The following is a 17,574-nucleotide window of genomic DNA, read 5'->3' as shown; positions in this document are numbered from 1 at the left end:
ATAGAGCCTGGCATAGACTGAGGACTCCATAAATGGCTGCAATTACTATGAGTTTTATTGGAAAAGCTGCAGTTGCACAAGCAGCTTGATGATGTGAAACAAGGCCAAATCCAGTCAGATGAACATGGAACTTTTTTTACATATTTAATCTTAGACACTTTTTTACACATTTAAATCCTTACTAAAACTTACAAAGTAGGTAGCATTATCTCAATTTCTTAAAATACAGAAAAGCCCAAGATATTAAATTCCCCAAGATTTCATTCTGTCAGACACATTATAATCCATAGGTTTTTATAGATATAATCTTCATGAGGTTCAAAATTCAGGATTCAAAAAGATGTCACACAGTGATAGCCCCTGTCCTCCAGCTACTGAGTTCCCTTCCCTGAAATTAAAAGTTCAATAGTTGGTTAAGCCTAACTATTCTACTTTAAACACTGCAGTGTATCTCCCTCTTGTTTACAGATCTCTGTAATATTTGTCACTAATGGATACATATTTTGCTTAATTACCCGTGTTCTTCTAGTATTTAGGTTCCATGAGGATAGACTTACTCATTTTTATATTTTTAGTTTCTCAATAGAATTAGTTACATAGTAAGTACTCTTTTCAAACCAGAAGCCCAAGCCACAATTTTGGTGATCAGATGTCTAAGCAGGAAACCCAAAAAGTTAATTGTGTTTTACTCAAAAGTAGTAACAGTATTTTGAATTCCACTGTAACTGACTTCAAGTTTTCTACCTCATTGTACTCATAAAACATCTAGAAATTGTGAAGTTTCATATCCAAATTAAACACTGCCTCCCTTACTCAGAAGCAGCACCCCCATTTAAATATGTTTTGATATGGTTCTTAATGAGCACTAAAAAACAGAATACTGATTTTAGAATCTTTGATATTTCCAGTTTAAAAGTTATTTTTAGATTTCCCCAGATTGTAGCCCAAACTATACAGAATCTAGAACCTTGGAAGATAATCAGTCAATTTTGTACTTTACTGAAAAATGCCTTGCAGTGTTTTCTAACTGTTACACGTATGACCTGTCAGCATTCTGGGAAACCCAAAAGACTGAGATACGTATTAACAGGAAGCTTGTTTTATACTTTTACTTCATAGCAACTTGTAGATATTCTGTAAGATATAAGATACAGGAATTATAACTGAATTAAATAAAGATTCTATGATAGATGGCTGACAAAGGAGAAGGTAGTTATTTACAATGAGATTAGTGGACATCAGCCAGAATTAGAACTTTATGTTCTAAGTTTTATGAGTCAAAAAGTTTATTTCTCACCAGTGATATCAATAGGTTCCAAAGCAAAGGCTTCTTCCTCATTTGGAACAAGTGTTGTTTGATCAGTCATAGTTGGCATTGGTTCAACAGGATCCACTGAATCAGGACTATCAGGACCACCCACTACAAAAACAGAAATTTCGTCACAAAAGGCTTGGTTGGTGGGTACTTAATATATGTCCAACAAATGGGGAAAAATAATTCCTCTGGGTAACTGAAAGAAACCTACTGATACCAAAGAAAAAACACTTTTCTAGTTTTGAGGAAGTCCCTCCACAGTTGACCCTAATGGCCAAAAAGGAGGGAGGGGCACAGGATTAAACATATAAGACAATCATAAGCACTATTTTTTAAGGAGATTTATAATTCACTAGAAGCTGGAACTTCTAGTTTTTGGTCTTCTACATTAAGTATCTTTCTGGAAGCAACAGAATCATGCCCAGATCATTGAACATGAAATGCTTACTTGATACATTATCATCCTCATCCATATCATCATGTGCAGGCTGTTCTGGCAACATCACCCCTGCCTCAGACAGGGCAGGGGGATCGTCAAAGATACCACCATCATTATTACTAATAAGTTTGTCATCTGAAACACAGAATTTAGTTACAACTTAAAAAAGAAATGCTGAAAGAACAATAGCCAATCACTAGAAGAAAATGCTAAAGTGGATTAAATTAAAAAATTTAAATCTGTATTCAATATGCATCTGCTCTCAAGATAGTGTACAAAAGTATAAAACACTTAGCATACGAAAAAACTCATTCTTGATTTATATTTTGTAATTCAAATCTGTCTATAACACACATTTACTTAATCCAACACAAGTAGAGCAGTTTTAAGAATTAGTAAAAGTTAAAACTCCAAGAGAAGTACTTTTAAACAAAATTAGATACTGTTATTATACTTTTAGGTTACAGATTTACAGAAAACTTTTACTGAACCACATGGTGGCAATTCACACATATATCACCTAGAGAGTTGCTCAAGATGAGAATTAGCAACCGCTCTAAAACAACACAACTAAAAAGAAATTACGTAGAATAAACACCTTTGACTTACCTAGTATACCACCATCATTTCCTTCTCCAAAATTGTCATCCTTATACTGGTCTTCATACTCTAAATGGTTAATTTTCTCATTCAGATTGCTGGTGCTCTGTTCAGGCTCCAATAGGAGGTTAGAAGCACTAGTGCTTACTAGCATGTCATCATCCTCAAATGCACTGCCTTCTCTCATTATTTCACGATCATCCATTCCAAAGTCACCTAAAGAAATTCTAGTTAGTCACTAATTGAAAAAAGTTAGAAATATCATTGATAAAAAAGAAAATGGCTAATGATTTAATTATAATGTCACATTTGCTAACTGAAGTCTTATTTACCGTTAAATATTAAAATGTCTAGTTTAAACTTCAAATCTTCAGCCATCTATATTTCATAAACTGATTCTGGGGCATGATTAGCAAATTCAATTCTAAGACCCCAATTTAGGTTATCCTAAATATATCAAGTAAATCTAAGCATGTATGTATGTTAGGTCACATTAACATTCAGACTTAAAACTTTCTTATTACAGTATTTTCATCAAGAAAAGAATCTGGCTTGCTACATAGTAGGTACATGATGCCAACTGATTCCAAAATGATTAGCTGAAAAGCAAGCATTACCTCAACTTTGGGACTTTTAACACAAGTTAATATATAGGTTCTCCCCATGTATGGGGAGGTGTAGGCAAAGAATGAACTCTAAGTTTGGTGCATAAATGGAAATAATGCTTAATATACTGGTAGGAAAACATATTCTTTTTTGATGAAAATGCATGAGATGCTTTCTTTTTTAACTTGTTAGTGTCACAATGTAATTTTAAGATTATAGCTAGTGGCTAATGATTTGTTTCTCTATTACCAAAATCATTTTCTTGTAGGATACTGATGTTTCCAACTTCTTCTCTCATGGTTATCTCTTCCACTCTACTCTGGTTCAGGCTGAACTGCTGGGCCACATCGATGTCACTTTAAAAGAATTTCAAATACATTTCAGTCTCAAGTCTCACTGTAATGTATTTATAAGGAAAAAAAATCTTATTTCTCTTTGTAAGAAAAAAAACTACATACACAACCTATGGACCCTAAATAGTAATATACTAACACAACCCAAGAAATCTGAATGACTTGGAAGTTAATTTAATTTGCATTTAAATTTTAAAACCATTAATGACTGGCAAGCAAAATACAATATGCTGAAATCACTACATAAGGCAACATGGTATACAGAGGAAAAACTTAAGAGATGCATTAACTAGATATGCATGGGTTTGCTTTGGGGCCCTACAACTTACAGGTTGTGTGAACAATGAAGTTAACTGGCTTTCCTGGGACGTTTTTTCTTCCTCTAACAAATAACTTCTCATACTGTTTACAAACATTAATTAGAAAAACACATAATGTTTAATACCAATGTGGAATATCATTGATTAAACTCAGTATATAAATGCTTCAAAACAAACTACTAGGTTTGTTCAGCAAATAAATGGCACAGAAAAACATGCAAGAGGAATGTAGCAGTGTTACAGGTTCTTAAGAGAGACTTATGAGACATATCAACCAAGTGCAGTCTGTAAACCTTCTGTAGACTCTAACAAACAAGGGGGAAAATTGGGGTCATGTGTCAATTGGGGTCATTTGACTGCTGACTGTATATCATAATTAAGGAATTGTTTTAATTTTTTAAAAAGTGTGATATTATTATAGATATGTTGAAAAAATTCCTTACCTCTGAAGAGATACATACTGAGGTATTTACAGATGAAATAAGATACTTGCTGAAGGTGAGAGGTGAATTGGGGAAATAAAGCTGAAACCTTAAGCAACATGGGAATTAGGGGCACCAACCCCTAACCCCTTGAAGTCAAAAATTCAGATGTAACTTGACAGTCAGCCCTTCCTATCTGCAGTTCTGCATCTAATAACTCGACCAACCTGGGATCATGTAGAACGTAGCATGTATTTAGTGGAAAAAAAAAATCAGCTTTGGCCTAAGCTAATCAGAATTCTCTTAGCTGTATTAAAGCCGATACTTCTACATGATTTTCTTATAGGACGAACACTTCGGGTTTATGTTTCATATTTGTATATTATCCTAAATGAAGCAAATGCATTTTAGCTACATGTCAACTCTTTTTTGGGATGTCAAAACATCCCAAGAAAACTATGTATTTGTAAGCTAATTATGTTTTATTGTATACTATGTCAACAATTAAAAAAGAGAGGAGAGAAAGAAACAGACATACTCTAAGTCAGGCAGTGGCTGATCAAAATCATGAAATTCTTCAGGTAAAGTAATAGCATTGTAAGCAGCTTCTCGATTTTCCTCAGGTAGGTCAACAACACCTGGAAAAGAAATGGTAAGCTTGAAGACCTGGTTAAACCAAAGATTATCAAGGGATCAAGGATGGTAAAAAGTCAGTATAATTTCCTAAGATTATATTCTAGAAAGGTTGATAATATATGCAAAGTACCACTGAAGCACAAGTACTTTCGTTTTTCTATAATCATAAGCCATACTACTTGCATTAAAGAAAAAAGTCAAAGCACTGTTAATTAAGCTGAAAAGTCTTTAAAGGGACATATCAACAAATAAATATTAGTAAGTTCTCTAAATAAGCATGAAATTTATGAGGGAAAGGAAGGAATGCAAAGGAGTATCCCAATAATGAGGGGTTGGTTATTTTAGGAAAAGTAGGGTTTAATGATATTAATTTTCTTTACATTTTCCCCCATATTTTTCAAGAGGTCTTAAAGCAATGAATTTTTATTATAAAGATAAAAAGAAACAAAACATGTTATTTAAGCAAAATACAGTTAGTAGCCACATACTGGAAATCATTCAAGTATCACAGCCTCTGCCTAAACGTTTCACTTTAATAAAACCTTAGATCTCAAAGATTTCACTGTGCATATATTAAATAAACTGAAGTTGAAGAATATAACACAAGTAGAAATTACTGTATAAGGTGGCCCTCCTACACATTTAGGTTATTTTAATCAGAATAAAATTTCATCAACACTTGAAAATATTATACAATAGTAATTATCTATGCAGATGGAAGTTCAGTTGCTACAGTATGGTTTCACAATCAAACATCACCTAAAACAAAACCACCACCAAAAACTACAGAGAACATTTTAAAAGTCTTAACAATTTAAGCTAAAATTGAATTTGATTTTAAAAACACATTAAAATTATTCAGAAAAAATTTAAAATTCTAAGATTTCCTTTTCTGAGCTCCATTTTTCAAAAAACACGTAACAATTAGTTTTCAAAACTTTTAACCTCTGATGACTGCTGAAAAAGGTTAAAAGAAAAAGGCAGCTGTAAAGGACGAACAGGGGTGACTGTCATAATTCCTTATGTAGAACAAAAATAAAACGGGTTTTCTTCCTTGAACCTCTCCAAGCTTTGCCCTGTTTTTGAAAGGTTCTTCGTATTGCAATTAAAACAAAACAAACCAGGCTCACTTAGAGTATTGGTTAAGCAGTTTTTCACATCAAACATAAGAAACTCCACAGGTTAAAAAAGGTCAACAATACCTGGCCGAAAAGCCATCTTTATCTTAATGAAGGCTTCATTACAATCTGCCAGGAGATACTTGGCTTTTCTGTGATAGATTCGTACTACTCCCAGCAAGAGATGTCCTGATGTTCGGAGTGCCATCTTCACCTGTGAATTAACATTAATTTATAAAGTTAATTTTCTGGTTTTAGAGGCAATCATACTTTAAAGCTTGTATGCTGTGCAATTTATAGGCAGTTTGTATCTCTCCATAACTTTTAACCATTTATTTGAAGCTACCTCATAATCAAGTATATTTCATTTCTCACAGCCTTTACCTATAAATTTCTAAGTATACCCAAAGAATAGACTAGCACAAATTCATGAATTAACAGACATGAAGGTAGCGATGAAGCAGGTATTACAGTGATCATGGATTGTTGTCATTAGCATGGCAAGAATTATGTGGCACTTTTTGTTGCCAATCTAGTCATTTCATTGCTCCTTGGTAGATAACTGAACTCCGATTTTATTTGGGAAGTAAATAAAATGTCCCCCCGGCTTGAAGGATGATTGTCTCATTCTCTGCTAGTGCTTGTTTTTGAATGTAACCCAGTTCAGCCAATGAGAAGTGAGTGTAAAGTAGGTCAGAGAATTTCTAAGAAAGATTTTCTCAACAAAAAAAAACAAACAGTCCTCTCTTCCTTCTCCCCTTCCTGAAGTAGGTAGGGCTTGGAGTAGTTGCCCTTTAACTATAAGGCCATAAGCATGAGGACAAGAAGCCAACAAACTAAGAAAGGTGAGTCCAGGTAAGTCCTTGTATGACATCTTTGAACTGCTGAACAAACTGTAGATCTTCCTATTTCTAAATTTCTAGTTAAACAGGATTGCTAATTACATTATTGTTTAAGTCACTTTTCACCTTTTTTTAAAGCATAGTTGGTTACAATGTGTCAATTTCTTAGTACAGCACAAGTCCCAGTCATGCATATACATATATTCGTTTTCTATTTTTTTCATTAAAGGTTATTACAAGACATTGAATATAGTTCTCTGTGCTATAAATAAGAAATTTGTTTTTTAAAATCTATTTTTATATATAGTGGCTAACATCTACAAATCTCAAACTCCCAAATTTATCCCTTCCCACCCCACCAGAAACCATAAGATTGTTTACTATGTCTTGGAGTCTGTTTCTATTCTGTAGATGAGTTCATTAGTGTCCTTTTTTCTCTTTTTTTGAAGGGTCCACATATGAGTGATACCATATGGTATTTTTCTCTTTCTGGCTTACTTCACTTAGAATGATGATCTCTAGGTCCATCCATGTTGCTGCAAATGGCATTATTTTATTCTTTTTTATGGCTGATCAAATTTTTATTACCTGACTGGAAAGCACACTAACTGATGAAGGACAATGGTACCCATCTTTTTTCACATGAAAATATACTCTTCAGCCTATTTTATCAAAGGAGATCTTGATTAATGCTTAAGTGGGACCCAGTGTGAGATGAGACACAGTAGTTGGGAAAAGAATGAGAAGTCAATACCCAATTTAAACAGAATGATTCAATATTTCTCTGGCCATAATAATTTTTTTCTGAGAGAACAAGAAAACATGAACTCAACTTTACCAGATTGTTTTCCAGATCACACACATCAAATTCTCAGGAAGCGAAGAAAGTTGGTAAATATCTGTTTACAGCTTAAATTATGACTAATATGTTACTTATTAAATAAAACATTGTATTTTTAAGTTTTATGTGTACTCTCTACAGCAGTCTAAGATTTGGATTTACAGTAATACACAATAACAATACAATAATAATTTTTTTCAGGTTCTACATTTATAGCCACATCACATAACTTAAAATCATGAAGTTTAGTGTTATAAATTCTCAGGCATCTAAAATTATAATAAATTTGTGATCAAATCTAGGACTTATCAGATGATAAATCCCTGATATGAAAAGTAACACCCAATTAAAACACTTCCTAATGGAAGAAGAGAATCTCCTTTTATGATGTAGTCATAGGAAATTTAAAATTAATGACTGCACCTTCACCTGAGGAAAAAAGGGGAAAAACGCAATCTTAAGTGTAGGTATGAAAAAGAACACAGGCTATACACATCTGGGGAAAGCTCTGCAGGGGTTTGGAGGGGCTGTTCCAACCAGAGACAGGGAAGGAGAGGGACAGGGAGAGGCATGGGTGCGGGTTTAAGTAAGGCGTGCGGTTGCGACTGAGCCGTGTGTCTAACATTTGTTCTAAATGACTAACCTAACATTGCCCTGTAGCAAGAACTGCACACTAAGAGCAAACATCAGAAAATTTTAAGTCAGTTCACCCTGTGGAGATCTTTTATCTTTATAGTCTATCACAATAAAAAAAAATCAATCAACAAATAAACACACTTAGAAATGGTTTTTAAATAAGTTGTAGTGTCCCTCCCTAATGGGGTATAAGTACTCTGAGCACACTATGAAAAACTTTGCTATCCTTTAAAGCCAAATCATCCTCAATATTTGCTTATGGATGTTAAAGATTAGCCACACATATCAAAGTCAAGAAAAAGAGTTCAATTTCTCCAGTCTCCATTTAACTCAGTAAACTTACTTATCTATATAAAGAAAATATCATCTTCTCAAACAATTCGACCAGCAGCGCAAACAGGTACAATTTCCCCACAGAGCAAATTGTTAATGAATATCAGAAATCTTAAAAATAAGTATATTACCTGCTAATATTAAGGAAAGACTGACAGATGTGAACAAAAGATTTCCCAAGCTTTTATGTTTACTAAATGGTTGTTTTTTTAAAAAGAGGAAATGGAAACAACCTGTAATTCTACCACCTGGTGAAATCCTTAATAATGTTTCAGTATGCCTTCAAGGCTTTTACACGTGCATGTACACGATTTTTCCTTTTTGTGTCTATGTACATGAAAACTGCACCATACTATTTTGGAATGAGCCTACTTTCAGGAAAACCTCTGTTCTCAGCATTATAATTTTTACTGGATGCATTATACAGGTCTAGGGGGATAAAAATTCAAAAAATTTGGAGAAAAAATATGGATTATTCCCCCCACCCCCAAAAAAGGCAAGTAAAATAAATCATGCACAATCAAAACAATAAATTACAGGTCCTCCATAATCCTTTATCTGAAGTCCTAGGGGCCAAATGTGTTTTGGAATTCAGAACTTTTCGAATATTATAAAGGTAATGCAGCACACATGCCGTATATTAACACTTCCAGGAGTGTCTGCAACATCCACCCTCCATAATTATACACATTTGTATATACACAAATGACCTCACTTCAATTTCAGTCAAGTGTGTTTCCAGTTTTTTTAAAAACTTACATTCTGTGGATAACAGATTATGACACTGTACAATGCAACCATTAAAAATGACAGCAGAATTACGAACAGAGCTTTTCCTGAATGCAGTTGTAAAAAAGGAGACAAATTATGCATAAAACACATGCAAATATAAAAGTCTAGAAGACACACCAAAACACTAAACGTTTCTCTGGATGGTAGAACAACACATCACTTATTCTCATTTAAGTAAAGTTTTCAAATTAGTATAGTCTTAGAAATAACATAATAGAAACATCTTTAACATCAATAAATTCTATGCTGTAACTCTAAAACCAAAGTTTCACACACAGAAATTTTATAATTTACTCTAATTCCAAACACAAACTTTCATATCACCTAAAATAATTACTTTCCTAAGTAACTTTTCTGAACAAGTCTCTGCTATATCCCAGCTTTGTTCCTGAGATTCCCCTCACTCTTTCAGCAATAAAGAACTACTCTATTTAACACATTATGCCAGCATTGTCCAGACTGCCAATTCTAAGAAGAGCAACTCCCAATGCTGGTCCAGACAGGTGTGATCTGGAACCCCTTCACAACAGGAAAACTGGAGCATGTATGTGTGTATGTGTACGTATAAATATAAAGTCCAGGAAAGGACCTGTAAACAAAAATTGCGTTTGTGTACTTTAATGATCCTTTCTCAGCAACAACAAAAAAACCCAACACATATTAATTTAAGTCATACCACTTGTGAAATCCAAAGGTCAAAACCATTGCTTTAGAAGGTATCGATAAAATCTCCTCTAGGAACAGAGCAGTAACAAGGCCAATAAAGTAAGGACATTCTCAAGGCTTCCATTCTAGGGGGACACTGTAATGAATGTTTAGGAGAAGTGCATAGCCAAGTACAAAAGTTCCATGATGAGAAAAAAAGTTCTTGGTATCTTCAAGAAACAGGAAGTAGGCCTGTGAAGCTGAGGTGGGGCAAGTGTTATAGATACTACTTGCTAGGCGGACAAGGTAGTTAGAGCTGGCCCCTGCAACATTTTCTAATTAATGAATCCTTATTTTGAGCATTTTGTACATTCTTAAATCAAGAACATGTAGACACATATTTAATATAAAAACATCTAGAAAGCCAAATATAAAATATATGGGTACTGTCCATCCATGCTTATCTGCCATTAAAACAGGCAAATGAAAGTATCTGTGTACTTAACAGATATTTTAAAAAGAAGAGGGTATCATATTGAAACTGGCTAATACATGGATTTTCCTTGCCCCCAATATACATAGATGCCAACCTAGGAAGCCATTTTTATAGAATTCTATTTCACACACCAATGAACAATCAACAAAGTGAATAAAAATATCAACATCAAACATACCTTAGGTGAGATGATACTCTCCACACTGCTCTCTAAATTACACTCGAACACATGGGCTTTGGTTAGCTTCTTATCCCAATGGGCTGCTAGCCAAATTTTGGCCAGAGGCCCTCTTTTACTGAGGACAAAATGTGCGTAGAACATTGTTCTGGTTGACTATGAAACAGGACTATGAAACCTAAAGGGGAAGAAAAGTTAATATAAATACCACACAAGAAGTGAATTATTTATCAAGACATACAAAAAATCTGAGAATAAAAGTTTCCAATCTTTTAATTTTTTTACATTAAAAAATGGAGTTATAGTTCCTATTCTTTTAAATATGAGAAATATTAAAAGGCTTGAGTGAAGTATAGTATGCATTAAAAAAAAAACCCTATTGCTTTAATTTTGAGAGGGTAAGAAAAAGACCCCAAAATACTAAGAGTTGAAAGGAAAGGGGACAAGAGTCAGATCACTTTCATGTCCCACTGACATATTAAAATAAAAGTGCTAGTTTGTTTTTTCCCTTTAAGTAAAAATTGTCATCAGAAAACATTTTTTTGAAGTTTCCATCAAGTGTTAATTCCATGAAGAAATTACTATTTTTAGGACCCCATTAAAAATTCAGATTCTCAGCTTAATGTATACAATAACTGCTACCTCATGACAGTAAGCATTTCATATTCCACCAAGCAACAATAAGTAGGTTAGCCCCATTTTACAGGAAAGCAGTTTAGAAAAGTACTTGACTACTTACACTTTAAATATTAAATTTAGGACAATGATACAGTATACAATTTATCTTATGACTGAAATAGTCTTAGAAGAAATAAAAATGTTATTCACCTTTTATTTTCTTTCAGTAAGCTAATGTGTAACAATACCTAAGAAAAAATACCTAAGGAAATAAGGAAGCAACCAGGAGAGGACATGAACTGTGTAAAAAGACATTTCCCTTATATCGTGCATTTTCCCTCTCCCATAGATTTTTCTAAAAAAAAACCCTTATTTTACCAAATGAATTTATTTTTCTAAAATGTCCTTGACTAGAACAAGGTAAGTCATGCCTCTGCAGAAACAAACAAACTCAAGCACACTCATAATGCATGAAAAGTACTTTTTTATTCTAAACTTGTGTCACACCTGTCCCTTGCTTCCCACCGTTCCTAAGTCCTGGCAACTACCACTCTGTTCTTCACTCAAATTTTATCATTTTGAGAATATTACATAAATGAAATGGTACGGTATGTGACTTTTCCAAATAGCTTCTTAGATTCAACGACATGCCAAAAGTCCATCAAAGAACTGCATGTGTTAACAGTATGTTCCTTTTTATCACTGAGTGGCATCCCATGGAATGGCTATATCACAACTTGCTTAGCCATTCACATACTGAAGGACATTTGGTTGATTCCAGTTTTTGACTATTTCAAATAAAGCTGCTATAAATATTTGTGTATACAGACTTTTGGTAAATGCAAGTTTTCATTTTGCGGGAACAAAATGTTCTGAGGTGACTGGATATAGCATGATATACAGTTTAGTTAAACTGGTGTAACACTGCTCCTGTCAAAACTCGAGGCTTTTCAAATAGCTACCGATAAGATTTTTCTAAAACTCTTTTTTTTTATACAGTAGTCAACATTGTGTGGTAAAGAGAAAGACACATAGATCAATGGAACGGAGTACAGAACCCAGAAATAGTCACACAATTAAGTCCAACTTATTTTTTTAAAAATTTGCTAAAGCAAATTCAAAGGAAGGCAGTCTTTTATTCTTTTTGACAAATGGTGCTTGAGTAACTGAACATGATGTACAGACCAAAAAATGAAATTCAACCCAAACCTCACACATTATGTGAAAATTAATTCAAAATAAATTACAAGTTTAAATGTAAAACTATAAAATTTTAAGAAAAAAACCACAGAGGAACGCCTTTGGTATCTAGAACTTGGTAAGAATTTTCAGATGTTACACCAAAAACATGCCCCATAAAGGAAAAGAACCTGTAAATTGGCCTTCATCAAATTAAGAACTTTTGCTCTATGAAAGAGCCCACTGAGGATGCAAAGATAGAAAATGGTGAAAGGTATTTGCAAACCACATATCTGAAAAGGACCCAGACCTAAAATATATAAAGAACTCTGAAAACTAAAGAGTTAAAAAAAAAAAACCCAACTAGAAAATGGGCAAAAGAAACGAAGAGAAATTTCACAGATGAGAATATACCAATGGCAAAGAAAGAACAAGAAAGATGCTCAGCATCACTAGTCATTAGGAAAATGTAAATTAAGACCCAATGAGATATCGCTGCACACCTATTACAAGAGCTAAAATAAAAAATAATGGCAACACCAATGCTGGTGAAGATATAAAGAAGCTTCTCATGGCTAGTGGGAATGTAAAATTTCTTTGGAATTAGCTTAAAAAAGTACAGAGCAAGTTTACTTGAATTTTCATGTTTTTACAAAGGGACTATAAATTTTAAAACAAGAACTTCACTTATTGTACTTTCAATTAAAAACTGCCTATTTTTTCCAACAAGGTACAGAATATACGTATATATTAGTTAAACACATCCCAGGCAAGAGATCTCATGCCTATCAAAAATGTTTGGGAGGGTGGTGGTGCAAGAGTAATTCAGTTAGGTTTTGCCTCATCTCCATTTTCCATCACTTAATGGAAAAGAGTCCTGAAATTTTCATTCTCTGAACCAGATGCTTCCAGGGGATCATTAATTCACACTAGGAAAATTTTCTCAAAAAACAGGCTTCATCAACTGCCTAATGTTGTGAACAACTTCTCTCACATGTTAAGAAAAGAGCTAAGGAATTTTAAACTAGGAAGAATTCAGATCACTCTAAGGTAGAAGCATTAAAGAATAACACCTCAAGCATACCTTATATCCCACTTCATAGTATTTTACAGATAAAAACATGGTTCCCATAATCAAAGAGAGCCTCCTATGTTGTAGCACTTCTACTTCAAGCCTTAAAGTTTGTTAGCACAAAAATTAAGCTGCCTCTACAGCATTATAAATACAATCTATGGGATTTTGCATAAATCCAATATGGCAATGTGCTCTTAGAAATATAGTCACTGTCACACACAACAAGCCCCAAGTTTCACTTCGGAAGATAGTCATTTTCCAGATAAGTAAAAATTCTTTAATATTTAGCTCCTAGAATAGTCCCTGGCTGCATGTCAAGTACTAAATATGTGTTTAATGAATAAGAAAATGAAATACACCAAGTGATCTCACAATTGATATATGTAAAAAATTCTGGAAATTTAGAAATTGACACTACTGGCACTTCTCAACAGGTGTCGGTAGCTCATGGCCAGCACTTCAGCTGCTAGTCAGAGTACTATGCCTAAAATATCCCAGCTATGCTGAGGCAGAGATTCCTTAATAGATGCTTTCTGGCATGGGATGAGGAGTAACTAAAGCAGAGTGGTGCTAAAATTAATCTGGGAAACAATTAGCTAGAGGAAATCACCCTAATAAGTAAAGGAAGCCTGATACACAGCGGTGGATCAACTACTGGCTTATATCTAAATGAGAATAAAATGTAATCACTGTTGCCTCTTAAACCATTTTTCCTTAGTAATACCAAATATTTAACCAATCTTAAAAAAAATTTGATTAATCTCTTTGAGTTTTAAAGATTCTAAATTTTGCTAATCCTTTACAGAATATCTTAGCAGAAAGCCTGCATTTGGTCCTAAAGCATAACTTAGCAATTTCATGATTTCTCAATTTTTTCTAAAGCAGCAATTTTTAAAAATTGATCCTTCAAAGTAATTTAATTCTGATGTGGAATGGGAAGCTGACATTTTAGAACATATTCAAGAATGCAAAAATGGCAATTTTTAAAAGCAATTTCTTAAAAAAAAAAAAAAACAAAGTCAAACTACAGCTCATGTTTCTACACTGATGTTAAATCATTACAGTATTTCACTCTTCTGTTAGAAAGCAGGGCAGGATAATGGCTGTATAAATTAGTATGACCTCTCTGGAGGGCAATTTGACAAGATCATCTGAAAATTTTGAACACTCCTACTTTCCAGCCAGAAACTGCACTTCCAGTAACAAACCAAAGGTATACCTGAGGATGTACAAGTAATAACAATGATTAAAAAAAAAAACAGTACTAAGCTCTAAGCATTTTGTGTCCTCTTCACTATAATCTTATAAATACTGGCCCATTTTACAGACCAAGAAACAGAAAAGGAGAGGATAAGGAACGTGGCAAAGGTCATTAGTATTTAACGCAAGTGGAACCTGAACTTCAGAGCCCACATGTCTAACTACAACACTATGCTGTCTTGCCAGCTGACTTCTAAAAGCAACACTTTAGAAATTACCTACCTAGCCCCTAGTAAGTGACCTTCAGCAAATCAATACAATCATACAATAGAATTCCATGCTCTCTTAAACAATGATATACGTAAGTATTTTTTAAAAAAAATCCAGAGAACTCTTCCTCTATACAAGTATATTAACATGCACTTGTAAGAGCATAAAATATCTGTGAAAAACAAATAAAACTGATGATACTGGTCACCTTAGGAAAGTGGGTCTGGTGAGAAGTGAGGCCTACCCTTTTGTACTGTTGGACTTTTTTTTTTAAACTTGAAGCATATATAAACATCACTTGTCCAAAGTAAAAACAACTATATTGGGAGTGTTTTGCCATTAACCAGCAAGTTAAGCTGCTTAATCTGTGTAGTTCATTTTCCCTAACTATAAAAACCTGGGAGGTGGAAATTCGGTGATTACTAAGTTGGAAAACATCAACATCTAACTCAGGTAAGACTGGAACTATCTCTTTAGGGAGTGTTGGGAGAGTGTCTCAGGGACAAAAGGCACTTCCAACTGCATATTAGAGCTCCTCTCCCCCTTGGTAATAAAGTTTTTTGAACAAGAGATTTACAATCAGACAATCCAAGGTTTAAATTCAACTCCCTCCTTAGTGGTTCTGTAATAGTTAAAAGTGATTTAACATCAAAGTCTTAACCTTCTCATCTATAAAATGGGGATGTCTACCAAACAATTGTAAGAATTAAACAGAACACATATCCAACACAATGCCACTGTAAATGCAAAGTTACTTTGGAAAAAAATCTCTCAGCAGAGCACGTGTACCAGTTAGTATGATCAAGCCTAACAACTGACATCACAACATTTAAACAGAAAACGCAAAATGTTTATTTCCAATAATTAGAAATTCCCCTTCTGTACCCAAGAGAGAAAATTTCTCTGAATTTCTGCGTTCCAATAAACAGGAACTCATTCTCATCCTTTAGAAAAGTTAATTCTAGAGTGTACCAATGTATTGCTTTCACAAACATAAAAAAGGCAAAGGTTATCCTCTGTCAATGTAATTCTGCCCTGTGTAGAAAAAGCACCATGTCCATTGGTTTTTGCAGTGCTGTCGCCTCACATACAAACAATCAAGCAATTTAATCAGTGGATATGGCATATGCCCTCACCAAAACTTTTAAAAAGTAACTGGTTAGCTGCCTCTAACATTAAATACATAATGACTCTACAACTTAGGAAAGCTTCTCCAACCTGTCTTCTAAATTCTGCACAATCACACAGCTCATTGGCATTTACATTCATGTTTTAAAAATAGCAGTTTTCTTCCGTAATTCAATGATTATTCTAAACAGTATAAGGAGAGAAGATACTAACTTTCGCTTGCAAAAAGCCCATAAACACTAGTCTTTACTAGAAACCCTTAAAAATACAAGCGCGTTTCTGAACTCTGCAGACAGCCAAACAAATCATCAAGGTGGCCAAACCCTCCAGCGTTTCCTTCTTTCAAATTTGAAGAAGGCCGTTTAGTCTGGCATCACAACTAGACAGTGTCACCCTCACATTATTACAGTAGATCATTCTCAAAGCCTTTCTCAGAGAGGGAAAAGACACCAGGAATTTGTCAGAAACACACACCTCCCCCAAACGTCTCCACGACACTCAATACCCTTACTCGTTAGGAAAGTCGCGGAGGAAAACCAATTACGCTAATTTCCTAAGAATCAGAGGCCACTTCCCTGGGTCGCGTTTTCCGTTGGTCTGTCCAATATTTGATACCCCCCAACGTAAAAATTCCACCCCTCCCAAAAAAGGGAAGGGGGAGCAGCAGCAGTCCCTGGCGAGGGGCCCGCAGCCACCCGCCGGCTCCACCGTGGCCGCGAGAGCACGGCCCGCATGTTCTTGACCCCCACTCGGCGGACAGTTGAGGGCCCAGGAGCTGGCACCGCGGGCGGCGAGCTGGCCGCCACCTCCCGCCCGGAATCCCGCGTCTTCCCAGACAGCCATTTTCACCCGAGCAGTAGGCGGCCCAGTCCCCAGAGCGGGCTAGTTCAAACTCCTCCTCGCCCTCCGCGGCCCAGGGTTTCCTCTGCCTCCTCGGGGAGACGCGTGTCCCCGAACGGCCGGCGGAGTAACGGCTTTTGGGGCCTTGGACTAGACCAGAACCATGTTACCCAACAGGCGATGATGCGGGCCCAGGCTGCGCGGGTCCCGGCCGAGGGCGGGCCCGGGGCAAGGGGCCTTGGCGGGAGGCGCTGCCGTCCGGGAGCTCGGAGGCTGGCAGCACAGCACCGTCCCGGGGCGCGAGAGCGCCGTCTTCTCCCTCCCCCTGCCGCCCCCCCCCCCCCCTCGGAGTCCCGCTCCCCGACGGCAAGACGGCGGGGAAGGGGTGGGGGGAGGGAGCCGGAGAAGAAGGGGTCGGCCGACAGTCTTACCTTGCTCTCCTCCGGGAGTTGGGCGGGCTGGGTGGCCTGGGGAGGGGAAAAGGGTCGGGGGAGGGGGCGGGGAAAGGGGGGGAGCCCTTGTGAGGTGTAGCTTCGGAGCAGCTCCCGCCGCCGCCACAGCCGCCGCCTCCTTTCCGATTCACTCAAACAAACAAGATGGCTGCCGTTACGCCGCGGCTCTTCCTGCCGCCCAAATCCTCGGTTCAAATCGGCAGGATGTTTACGGTCAAACTGGTACTTGTGCGCCTGCGC

General features: G+C 36.0%; 1 protein-coding gene across 2 annotated transcripts in view; it reads right to left on the bottom strand.

Moving 5' to 3' along the window:
- The window catches only part of RAD21 (RAD21 cohesin complex component), a 65,589-nt gene that overhangs the window by 12,908 nt on the left and 35,107 nt on the right, over positions 1-17,574 (bottom strand). The window contains exons 1-8 of one of the 2 annotated variants that reach the window (XM_032468232.1): positions 17,314-17,527; positions 10,573-10,750; positions 5,894-6,023; positions 4,594-4,693; positions 3,210-3,316; positions 2,364-2,570; positions 1,764-1,889; positions 1,298-1,420 (exon numbers count right to left, since the gene is read on the bottom strand). In XM_032468232.1, coding sequence (XP_032324123.1) covers positions 1,298-1,420; positions 1,764-1,889; positions 2,364-2,570; positions 3,210-3,316; positions 4,594-4,693; positions 5,894-6,023; positions 10,573-10,716 — 937 coding nt within the window. In that variant the 5' untranslated portion in view covers positions 10,717-10,750; positions 17,314-17,527. Of the gene's footprint in view, positions 1-1,297; positions 1,421-1,763; positions 1,890-2,363; positions 2,571-3,209; positions 3,317-4,593; positions 4,694-5,893; positions 6,024-10,572; positions 10,751-17,313; positions 17,528-17,574 lie in introns of those variants that run through there. The other variant, XM_006186467.3, reaches the window with a different exon arrangement.

Source organism: Camelus ferus, chromosome 25 (assembly GCF_009834535.1).
Source record: "Camelus ferus isolate YT-003-E chromosome 25, BCGSAC_Cfer_1.0, whole genome shotgun sequence".
Lineage (NCBI taxonomy): Eukaryota > Metazoa > Chordata > Mammalia > Artiodactyla > Camelidae > Camelus > Camelus ferus.
This window is presented reverse-complemented; position numbering and strand designations above follow the sequence as displayed.